Source organism: Apteryx mantelli, chromosome 1 (assembly GCF_036417845.1).
Source record: "Apteryx mantelli isolate bAptMan1 chromosome 1, bAptMan1.hap1, whole genome shotgun sequence".
Lineage (NCBI taxonomy): Eukaryota > Metazoa > Chordata > Aves > Apterygiformes > Apterygidae > Apteryx > Apteryx mantelli.
The window spans coordinates 163579793-163592127 of record NC_089978.1 but is presented as its reverse complement, the minus strand read 5'-3'; the positions used below and the strand labels follow the sequence as shown (position 1 = coordinate 163592127).

Sequence of the window (12335 nt, the reverse complement as noted above, 5' to 3'; positions counted from 1 at the left end):
CTTGAATAGTGTGGGAAAGAAATAGGAAACTTTCCCATTTGTGCTTACTAGGATGCATGCAGGCAATGATTAGATGGCATATATAAAACAAAAGAAAGGGTTGGTTTTGTCTTTATTTTTTTCATATAAAAAAGAATTTAACTGTGGAACTTTTGGCAACAGGACACTTTGGAAGCTGAGAGTGTAATCAAGCTCAAAAAACTCATTAAACCAGTTCATGAGCGATAGATTCATTGCCAGTGACCAACTACAAAGACATCAACTGGCTCAGTTTGCTGGAGGCTGGGAGAGTGTGCTGGAGAAACATCACTAGATATTCTCCCTATTCTTATGTTCTTCCACAGATGCTCTATTTGGCCACTGTCAGAAAGAAGATAGTGGGCTGGACAGATTTTTAGTCTCATTGTGTTAGATGTTCTTGTTGGCTTAGAAATGCAATGGTCCAGAGATGAACTTCAGCTTGGGAAGTCTTGCTGCCTTATCCAGCTTGTCAGACCATTCCTGTTTTATAAGAAACGGAGTGGAATTGTTCACAAAGGTTTTGGCATTGTGACCAGCAGAGTGGGTGTTTCATTTCAGCACAGCATTGAAGAAAAAAGTTAGAGAAGCCTAGAAAAAACGAATGCTCAGAAAAACAGTTTTTGTTTTTTGTTTTTTAACATTGCTGTATTAAAAATGTTACATGACATGTAAGATGTGTCTTCATTGTGCAGGGTGATTAGCAAACTGTGTTCTTTTATATATCAGCTCATGTTCTGATTTTAGATGAGGGTATATCTTTTTACAGTGAAGAAAATGAACAAAATGACTTAAGTTTTAGAATGTCTGAAAACAGGCAACAGACAAAAAAAAAAAAGCCTTAAATTCATCTCACTAGATTGAAACAATTAAAAGCCTTGTAGAAGTTGTTTGGTATATCCTTGGACAGTTTTTATGCAGTTCTTGACATGTGGAGTATTTGGGCACGTTGTTAACTGTGCCTCAGTGTAGCCTGGGTCTTGTTTATATAACCATGCTGGCATCTCCAAAGAATCAACTGCATGGATATAATTTTTAAATGGAATTTACTGTTGTTGAAAGGTGATTATTATTTCTGCATTCTTCTGTGTGATAAACAAATATAATATAGGCAGCAGAAATTCCCATTCCCTTTGTTCTTGGATGTGAACTTCAGTCATGCCCTGGTAGTGTGTGATGAGGCATGGGAGGGGTTTAGTGACCACTATCGAATTCGTCACTCTTTTTTTTTCTATCAAACCTGCTCAGTAGACATCTATTTACTGGTGAATGGTTGTTTTGATATAAATACTTCATTGAAAGTTGCTGAGTGCTTGCTGTGTTGCCTGCACTGTCCTTCCCCATAGGGAGATTGCCATCTGTCAGTCATTAATTTTGGTCATTGTCTCCACATTGTGCCTCAAGCTCTTGATCAACATTCCCCCCCCCTTTCTTTTTATTTATTTATTTATTTTCCCCTGGATCCAAAACCACTCTAGAAGTAGTGGATGGAGCACAATCTATCTCCCAAATTCTGTAAACCACCCAAGGCCCCTCTTAAATACAGGCCTTTTTTTTTTTTTTTTTTAAGATAAATTTTGCAGTAATTTATGTATTATATCCTTCTCATTATGGTTCACAATATTTTGGACTTCCTGTTTCCTGGGGGGGAGGATGGGGGATTGTATGTTACTTTTCTGTAACTTGCATCTGAAGCAATTCCAGTTCTGAAGAAGCAAGTGGGAGATGGAAACAGAATGTACCATGTATTAATAGGCTCTGTGCTGGCCTGTCACATTGGTGTTTGTCTTGCTCATCTGTGAGTTAGCCCTGTGTCTGTTCATGCAGATATCTGCTCTGAGCTCAGGTGGCATTGGAGCCCTTGCGTCTTTCCCTCTGAGGAGAAATCTAAGCAATTGCTTGTTCACCAGCAACAGAGTCTAGTTGAGAGGTGGGAAGGTAGCTGGATAGCTGTCCCCAAAAGCTTGCAAACACCCTATTATTGTTCAGGCTTCCTTCTCCCCTTTTGCCATGCCTACATGCACACTCCTCTTTGAAGCGGCCTTGTTTTGCATAAGGTTTCTGTACTGTTGGTGAGTGCAGGAAAGGAGAGGTGGCATGGGGACACAGGGAACAAGCAGTTAAAGCAAAGCAAATATTCTGAGCCCTGAGCTCTGATACACTTCTCGGTGACCTTGAACAGAGTTCAAGGCTTGTGCGTGCAGGCATGAATGACACTAGGACCTTACACAGACTATGGTGAGGAGGTAACACAGCTCCAATACTGTTTTCAAATGCAGGATGTTTGCCACAGTATGTCTCTGCGTCACCTGTGTAAAAGCGTTTTGAGACCTAGGCAGCGAGTGCTAGCTGCCTTGTGTGCCGCGCTGCGATCTGCAGCGAAGGGCCGGCGAAGGGAGAAGTCTCATTCTTCTCTGTGAAGTGTTGACATGAGGCCAGAAGGAAGGAGCTGAAACTTGATGTGGGGACGGAGTCGGGGCAGAGAGAGGGAGCTTGGTTAAATGCAGGCTTTTACCATGAGACTGGGTCAGGATAACACTGTTGCCAGTTTCCATTATGTGCTGCCTGAAAACAGGCTTCAGGTCCTTCCTTTCATCTCCTAATGAATTAAGACAAGGAATAACCGAAAAAAGGGGGGGGGGTAAGATCTGAGGAGACTATTTCTTTCATTTGTGTTGTAGGTGAATGTGTGGCAGTAGACAAATGTATTGAGCTAATGCTATAGTGGCTGAAAGTTCAAACCTTACCTTAGGGCCATGGATGATAGAAACGAGGGAGTTGCAGCATCCAGAGAAGATATTTAATGTTAGACTACTGCTGCAAAAACATGAAATGTGAAAGCCTAAGAAAACATTTGGGGACTCTACTGCAGTCAAAAAGATAAGACTGGACTGAGAGCCCCTGTTCCTCCTATTGTTTCTCCAGTTTGAAGCCTTTGTCTTATTGTACACATCTAACATGCTGTAAAACTGATTCTTGTGTGGCAGCAGCACTCTGCCATATGCAAGAGCAGCTGTGAGTGTTTTTGAGTAGGCCACTGTACATGCTATATTGCACCCTTGGTAAGAAAGGAGTTCTACCCTCTGTGGAAAAAATGGGTGGGAGAGGAGTGCAAACTGGTTTCCTCACCTATGGAAGGAGAAGATCCATTCCTGTGCAGCTTATATATGGATTTAAAGACTCAGATGTTTTTGTTATAGCTGTTCAGAATCTGTGCCTTTAATAATTCACACTGCAGAAGATGGACTAAGCGTGTTTGTCTGTTGAAGTATTTGCCTGTGTGCATGTGTGTTTGCCTACTTGCCAGTTGCACACACAGTCGCGGGAAACCTAGAATCTGGCAAATTGCATTAGCAAGGCTCCAAAATGTGTCCGAAAATGGACTGTAAAGCAATCCCTTTGGGCAAGAGTGTTGCTGGTTTTGGGGAGTTGTTTTGGAACACTCACTTCTAGGCATTTTGTGGACTGGTGATGGATGAGCTACCCATGTTTTGTCCCTCTTGGGCAGATTTGCCCTGAGGAGCAAAGGACTCTGATGGAATCATAAAAATAAAACCGCCAAATAGCATGGTGTGATTTAATCACAAGCCAGCTGCATTGATTCTTCCCCTAAGGTGCACTGTCTGTATGTTTGGAGATGCATTTTGTCGTAGGGGAAGAGGGGGAGGTTAGGAAGGGGAAGGCAGCTTTTCAGATATGACTGAGCGGAGCTCTGTGAAGTTGTTCCTAAAAATTTGATATTTAGGGGTGGATGAGTCTTAACCAAATAAAAATGGTTGCTTCTTCTAGCCTTCTCCTGAGACTTGCATTGTTCTGGGGAGTAGAGATGCTTGCAAAGCAATATTGCTCTGTTCTTATTGAGGCCTATTTTATACTAACCAGATCAAATATGTTTTGTGCTGCCTGCACAGTCCCACTAAAATAAAATGGAAAGTTGCCACTGTTTTGCTCAGCATGTCAAGAGCCCAGAGCTTACTGTTAGTTTGCTCTTGTCAGTCCTTTATAACCAATATGCAAGTTCAAGGTTGTATCTGTAAGATGTTTCTGGCCAGAAGCAGCTTTATGTTAACGTTGCCAATTTAGTTCATCTGTGGAGAGATATTTCTTTCCAAATATCCATGAAGTGTTTGTTTACTGAATGGTGTGCAGGGCAGTCCAGTCAGTGGGTGGTTAACTCCCCTGATGTTTCTTTTTCTTTGAGGTAGACAAGTTGTGTATTTAAAACAACCCCAAAACCTACTCAGTATTAAGTTTTAAGGCCTGTATGTGTTCTTGCATGTGCCTAAAACAGACTGACTTTAGCAACTGCATGGTCTTTACATTCCCGTAGAATATTTTTTCATTTGGTGGTTAAGGAAGAAGTCAGGTTAGCATGTAAAGAAATGAAATGATGCTTAAATGTACATCATGCAGGTGGTCAGAGCATTACTCCGACACAGCTGAGGCAAACAAGAGATGGAGGGAGTGGGTACTCTGAGTACCTTGGCCTGTCAGTTCTTGCTGTTGGAAAGGGACAGGGCAGTAAAACTGATCAGATTATTATCTGCTTTGTTTAACAGTTATGAGTTTTTGAGGGCATTTTTCAGACTAAAGTGTAAGAAATACAGTTTTCTCATCAAGGCATTTTGCAAAAGGGCTGTGCCTTCAAGTTTAGTGCCTTGTCCAGACTTCATGATTTCTGATTCTGGGTCCAGAACAAGTGGCTGAGGTTCTCTTCCTTTCTTCTTCCCCATCTGCCTTGTATATGTGGGTGTTAGGGCTCTCTTCTGGTCTCCTTTCTTCCCCCACCTTTTTTCCTGTACTTTTTCTTTGCACAAGTAACCCTCGCCCACCCCTTGACCTGGCCTTGCTATACCAGTCAGCTCTTGGGAACACTGGAACAAATTCTCTTCTTGTAGCTGTGGAATGGGTAGCAGGAAGTAGCACTTGGAGTTCTTGTAAGCCCTGGAGTGAAAATGACTGTTTCCTGTCTCTGAGCTCGCTTTTAAATGTACTGAAAAAGTTAATCAAGGATATCTGTAAACTGTTTAAATATGGATTTTACTATTTAATTACAAATTTTCTTTTGGCTTGGTATTTCTCTGAAGGGAGCTCAACAGAGCAGATGCATTTCTGGTACTGGTCTGGTGAAAAGCTGCCACTTCAGCTGTGGGATTTTGATTATTGTGTGAACATCCTGCCACATGAGATTAAAGCAGCAATACCACCGTCCAGTTTAGGATATGAAAGATCCGCCTCTTCATTAGAGCTTTCGTATGGTAACAGCTGAAGTGAGGAAAAACAGGGGAAAAGAGAGAAGCAATTTAAGAAAACCAAAGGCAAGTCTACTAAGCTAAGAGGTGATATGAAGGGAGGGAGACTGAGATCTCATTACCCTTTGCTCATGGAAAGAAAGGGGAAGAACAACAGATCAATTGTTAAGCATTACTGGCTTTATCAAAATAATTGTCAAGTGCTCAGATACCACAATCACAAGTGTAGTACTAATACCTAAAAAGAGATAGATGAAGCACGTGAAAGGAATTTTTATGGTTTCCAGTCATGCACACGCTTTTGTCTTTCTGATTTCAGCAGACAGAAGGAGGGGCGCAGACAGATGGACAGCAGTCACAGACACAGAGCAGTGAGAATACCGAGAGCAAATCCACTCCAAAACGGCTTCATGTGTCTAACATTCCCTTCCGCTTTCGGGATCCTGATCTTCGACAGATGTTTGGGGTAAGTTACTGAAGCCTTTTAAGGTATAGCAGGTTCTCCTTCACCACAGGTGGAACCCATGGTGCTGGTGTATTCATGTGAGGAAAATGCCAATTTAGCACGCTGTAAAATTTTTTGCTGGAGTAGGGCAGTAGCTGTGTTCATATCAAGATGTTGTGTGTAAGCTAACAATTGGTTTGGAAAAAACAAAATAAAACTTTACCTTATTTCTCAGTGAAGACCAGGATTAAGTGCTGAGCTGACTTAATATATCCGTTGCAAAGCACTGTTTTTCGGTTGCTTAGAAACTTGTTGAAATATTTGTCTTTCCTCATGATCCACTTTTGCTTTTAAAAAAGTGCTGCAAGAAATTGGCCAACCAGCAATTGCATGTGGAAGAGCTGGTGCAAGTCAAATGTTATTTTACATTGTGTATGACATACATTGTTTTGTTTTGACTGAATAGTTTCTCCTCTAAACTTTGTGTGCTATTCATCTCAGTATATAAGTTCTTTGGGGAAGGATTTGTTCCCATGAATACAGGTGATGACTACTTCAGTATAGACACAGATAAATGAATTAGATACTTCATAACCTAACATTCAGATGAAATTATGTAATATCGTCATCAGGAGTCTTTGACTTGTTGATAGAACATGCCATCAACCAAGGATGCTACCATCCTAAAGTCTTTACAAATATTTCTTGTTATTTATAAAGTTAACAGATTTAAATGTTGCTGCCTGTTTGAGATGCAGTGTAGAGGCCTCAAGTCAAGGAACACCAAAGCTAAGGTTCCTCTTGCCACCCTAACACTGCTGCTTTGGGTGTATACCTTGGTCCTAACAGGATAGCCAGCTGCTTCTCCAAATTCTGCAGGATTCTTGTTTCAGTTGTTGCATCTCTTGAGCCATTGTTGTGTGTGTGTATGCATGCATGCCCACACTCGCTCACACAGACAGCAGTTATGGTATAGTATATTTGTTAAGTTCATAGACTTCAAGTTTAAACTGCTGTAAATGAGAGAAGAAGTGGGCTTGTCCATTTGTAGTTTAGACAATAGAAAGTGAATAAAGTGTGCAGAAATGTTAAAACATTCAGTAACAGTCTTCAGTTGTGCTTGCCAGCAAGAGTCCAAATTACTACACATTGTGAGAACTCTTTGCTGCTTGTTCCTGGAGGGTTTCTTCTGGCCATAAGAAGCCATTTTGTGGATGAGACAAAATTGAGGGGAGTGGTCAAAACGCAGGAGGGCAGGGTTGCCGTGCTTGGCTGGAGAAATGGGCTGACAGGAACCTCAAGAAGTTCAACAAGAGCAACTGCAAGGTCTTGCAACTGGGAGAGAATAACCTCCTGCAGCAATACAGGCTGGGGGCTGACTCTCTGGGAAGCAGTTCTGCAGAAAAAGATCTGGGGGTCCTGGTGGACAGGAAGTTCAACATGAGTCAGTGGCATGGCTTTGCAGCAAAGAAGTCTGACCACATCCTGGGCTGTATTAGTAAGTGTAGCCAGCAGGTTCAGGAAAGTGATCCTTCCCTCCTATTTGGCACTTCTCAGACTGTATCTGGAGTGCTTATGCCCAGTTTGGGCTCCCTGGTGCAGGAAGGATATTGACACACTGGAGTGAGTCCAGCAGAGGCCACCAACATGGTCAGGGCGCTGGAGAACATGACATACAAGGAGAGGCTGAGAGAAGCTGGGCCTGTTCAGCTTGGAGAAGAGAAGCTTAAGGAGAGATATTTTTGTTGTCTACAACTACCTGATTGGAGGACATTGAAAGTGGAGCTAGATTCTCTTTGGAGGCCCATGGTTATAGGATGAGAGACAACGAACACAAGTTTTAACTTGGGAAATTCCAATTAGACGTTAGGAAAAATATTTTTACTGTGAGGGTGGTTAAGTAGTGAAACATGTTGCCAAGAGAAGTTGTGGAACCTCCATCCTCAGAAGTGTTTAAGGCTCAACTGGACACAGCCCTAAGCAGCCTGATCTAATTGACCTGCTTTGAGCAGAGTGTTGGAAAAGATGACCTCTGGAGGTCCTAACCGAAATTTTGATTCTAGGATTCCATGTTGTTAATTGATAGAGATGTCCGTAGATGTTAAGAGTGCGGCAATACTTTCAGGGTGAAGCTCATCTCCTGGCAATCTGTGACTTCTGAATATTCTCTGTTGCCTCTTCTGCTTGTGTTTTTTAGTTTGCTTTTTGCTGTTGCAGGGCTGTGTGGTAGGCAGTTCCGTCCGGTCTGGATAAACTGCCTGCTGAAATCACAGCCAGTTCTTGGACCACCTGCTACAATCTGTATTTAGCATGCCCTGGTCTATGCTACTGCTGCTCCCCTCTCCTGGGAACTTTATCACTTACATAAACTGCTCCACACTGCTGCTGCGCCTTCCCTTGGGACCTGTGCTTGGCCTGACGGTTGGCCCCTTTCATAGTCGATCACATTGGACCAGATTCCCCCTCCCCCTCCTCATGGAGGAGGACATGGATGAGATGGGAATGACAAGAGTATTCCTGCCCTGGTGACACTGATGCAGCCGCTCTTATCTCTGTTTTATTGACGGGGAGACCCAGGGAATTTGAATGAACTGCTGTCCTGAGAAGACTTGTAGAAAATGCAGCCTAACTGCTTTCAGTAAGGATTTCCATCCTTATCTGGGGCCCAAATGGTGTCACTAGTTTTACGCGGAGAGGGGAAAAACTCACTGTATGTGTTGGTTTCCCTTGTTCTCCAAGTTATTTGTTGTTGGTTTATTGTTTCTCTAGACATCATCTTGAGTTCCAGCATGGTGACAGGATTTAATTGGGGTAAATGGTATATTCCCCATAAAACCTTTGGCTAGTTCACCTGACCCTGCTTTGTGTTTGCTAAGGGACATGCCTACCAGAAGACCGTTTATCTTCTGGGGCATAAAAAAGCCTTGTACTATTTTCCTGTAATAGAAAGCGCTGGTATTTTGCCGAGGAAATAATCAATGACTCCTGTAGCTCCCCGTTCTCTCTGTCAGTGCTGCTTCTCTCAGCATGCTCAGAGCCTCAAGCAGGAATGCAGTTTTCTCTGAATCCCCCCTATTCCTACTTCTTTTCTGGGATCAGAATGCTTTCCCTTGAGTGACTCACTGAAACCAACTCTTTCTCCTACAGGGGACTCATGGTTGTCTGAGTCTTCAGCTGTGGCTGGCTGGTAACCCCCACCTTCTCCCTCTCCTTTCTGTGTGTCAGGTCACAACTCCTCAACATCATATCTGAGAGACTCAAAATCCTTGCCTGGAGTGATTTTTTCCAAAACTACTGTACAAAGAGAGAAATTGAGTAGACAGCAAAGCAGTAGAGGAAGAAATAAATGTGATGGTGGGGAAGGAGTAAAGAAGTCCCTTAAGGATTGAACAGAATGCTAGAGGTTAGCCCAGTCCTGAGGTGCAGAGAATTAGCTAATGTTTTAATGTAGCCTTGAATAGAGGTGGACTTCAGACGTGTTGTTTTGCGTGTGATTAAGGGAAATTACATAACACTTTCCATACCATTGTCATTTGTGAGAGCTGCAGATGTAAACATTTCCTGATGAATTTAAGTTATTCAGGTTTAAAATAATTTCTCACCTACTTTGTAAGAGATATCTGAAATATGCTAAGGTATGGAACAAACATTTCCTTATGTATATGCTGCTTATAGGGAGGCAAATAAATAGGCTGCTTAAAACAGGTAATATTTACTCAACATTTCATGTTGCCAATAGAAAGACTTCTAGAAAGCTTCTAGAAGGAATAGGTCATTTTTTAATGCACACAGTTCTGCACCAACGGTGGAATAAATCAATAGTTGACCTTGTTCTAGCAGATAAAGAAGAGTTAATAGCTGACCTGAAATTCCATGGTTGCTTAGGTACCAGTGATTGTTATTTGTCTGTATTTACTTTGTGCAAACAGAATATGGCATCAGTCGGTAATGTAAGGAGCTTTAGAAGAGTCAGTTTCTTTGGGTTTAAACAATTGGCAGGATAACTGGCTGCGAAGGGACCTTTAGAAAGGGAAGTGTTAATGACGGCTACAAAATCTTCGGCAAAATCACACTGATAGCCAAGAAGGTATGATTCCACAGTCACAGAAAGTGTGTTGATAAAACGCAAAACTATCTGTACGTAAGGGAGGGAAGATGAGGTAAAGGAGAAAGTAAATGGCAATGAATATAATTACAACCTTAAACGAAAAAGTAGATGAGAATAAATCATTGAGATATTGATGTCAGTTCAGGGAAGAAGGCAGCAATTTTTTACATGTGAGGAGAAAAAAAATCTAGGTATAGGTCCAATACAATATTTGTAACTAGTTGTGTGTTAAAAAAATATATATATATATTTGTTTAATGTTTGTCTCTGTTTATGATGTAAAAGGAAGTATTTATGCCATGTGTTGTTTTGTATATAATTAATAACAAAGGAGGATGAGGCGGAACTTGCCAATATTTTAAAACAGGTAGACCTATATAAGGTATGCCCAAGGATAATGGCCAAACCAAGGAAGTCTCTTATCCATTAATGTCAATTTTTAGCAGCTTCTGGTAAATTAAGGGAATTGTAGAAGGCTGGTAGACTGCCCACCTGAATTCAATTTAGAAAAAATTAAAAGGGATGACCCAAAGGGGTATGCACTAGTTAGGCATTTGTTGATCCAAGATAAAAATAATTTTGTGACGTGTTAAAACACGTTAGAATCTGAAGATAGTTTAATATTATTCAGCGTGATTTAATGCAAGATAATGTCTTTTCAAACAAACATTTTGTCTATTTTGACAACATTGTACAAAAGCAATAGCGATACAATTAAACATTGCTCAACCATTTGATTTAGTCCACATGACCAATTTTGATTAAAAAAAAATGCTTGTCTTATCTCAAATAAAACACAGAGGGATTAAAAACCTCTTTAATGATAGATCTTAAAAAGTAGTAATTAATGGGGAGACAGTAGTGATTAAGATCATTTCTAGTGAAAATTTCCTCCAGGGATCTATTTCAATCTCATTCCTATTCAGTATCTGTATCAACCGTGGAGACAGTACTATCAAAACCTTGCCAGTAAGATTTGCCATTGAAAACCTATTTGAGGAGGAGGAAGATTAGGTTGCTGTTAAGAGGATGACTTGAAATGCCTGGTTAATTGAGGATAAATCCAACAAAAATGTGTTTGATACTGCTTAGTGCAAGGTACTGTGTATTTGGGAACAGGCTGTCCTCATAGGATAGAAGGCTTTCTTTGGAAAGCACTGATTTGGAAGAATACTGGGTATCACTGAAGATAGTCGCTTTAGCAGTGCGAAGGGGAGTATCAGGTTGAAGGAGGGATATGATCTTGCTCCTCTTCAGAGCTGAAAAGGCTATGACTGCATTATTTTGTTTGGTTCTGAGTTTAGCTCAGGGCTTGGAAGATAAGTGTTTTCTTGTTTTTTGTTTTTTAATGTGCGAGGTGTTGGGTGCATGATTTACTCAGCTTATCAGGGAGTTTAGGAGATGACTTGTCTGTGCTGTACAGGTGCTTATGTGTGCATGATACCTAATAATAAGGGGGTTGGGGGTTAGGTGTTGTTTACTGTCATAATAAGATTTGCCAGTGGGAAGCTGACATTTAACCTGTTCAAACTTGAAACGAGAAAATTTCTTAGTAATTTAGGCTAACTTAATTAATGGAGAAACTTGCTGACAAGTGAGTGTGTTGCTATCATTTAGTGTCAAAAACAAGTTAGCATATCTTTTCAAAAATGTCTATCCAGTTTTTGAGGTACGTTTTGTGACTTGTGCTTGTAAGGACTTTTGACATGATGTTTGTAGTCCTTTCCTTAGCCACTAATAATAGTCTATTCCCTTCTCTATATGCAGAAGAAAATCTCATCCCTTAAAATGTTTCCAACCCTTTCAGTTTTGTGTTTTGATGGTGCCCGTGGTTGCATCTTACAATTCACAGCTTTGGTTCTCTTAGGCCTCAAGAAACCATTTTTCTCCCAGTACGAAATTGGCTGAGATACTCTGGTCAGTTCTGATGGATTTCAGAGTCTCCTGAGGAATATGGTGGCAGGGTTGGACTGCCTGCAAGATCCATCTGTTCTCAAGCTGGATCTTTGTCTCAGCAAAAGCAGGCAAAGTGGATTGTTTTGGTGCTTCATAGTGTATTAAGCCCTTCTTATCTGTTGTGAGAGCCACCATACAAGGAGTCAGAATTGATTTTTGTCAGAATTTACCCTGATGAAACACTTTTTTTCAAGAATCTTCAGCTATCCTTAAAAAAGGAGATCATGTAAGACATAAATGAGGAATATGATGACTGGAAGGTGGGACAGCAGAGTAGAGGGTGTGAATGCTGTTGAGATATGGCTTCAAATGGTGGCATTGCCTTTTTTACGACATTCTCACTTCATAGCTGTGACCTGTAGGCTGCTACTTGCTTATAGTGGGGAATATCAGCAGCTCTGGTAGTGTGTTGTTGTTGTTTTTTTGTTTTGTTTTGGTTTGTTTTTTTTTTTAATTGGATTATCAGCTACCATGGTAATAGTTCATAGCAATTTTATGGGCATAACTTTAGTTATTAAAGGTGACAGAATGGTAGCTATCCTTATTTTACCAGATT

General features: G+C 41.0%; 1 protein-coding gene across 10 annotated transcripts in view; it reads left to right on the top strand.

Moving 5' to 3' along the window:
- RBFOX2 (RNA binding fox-1 homolog 2) overlaps window positions 1-12335 on the top strand; it is a 210699-nt gene that overhangs the window by 122876 nt on the left and 75488 nt on the right. For all 10 annotated transcript variants that reach the window (XM_067309187.1, XM_067309177.1, XM_067309249.1 and 7 more), the window contains one exon: window positions 5590-5736. In XM_067309187.1, coding sequence (XP_067165288.1) covers window positions 5590-5736 — 147 coding nt within the window. The remainder of the gene's footprint in view (window positions 1-5589; window positions 5737-12335) is intronic.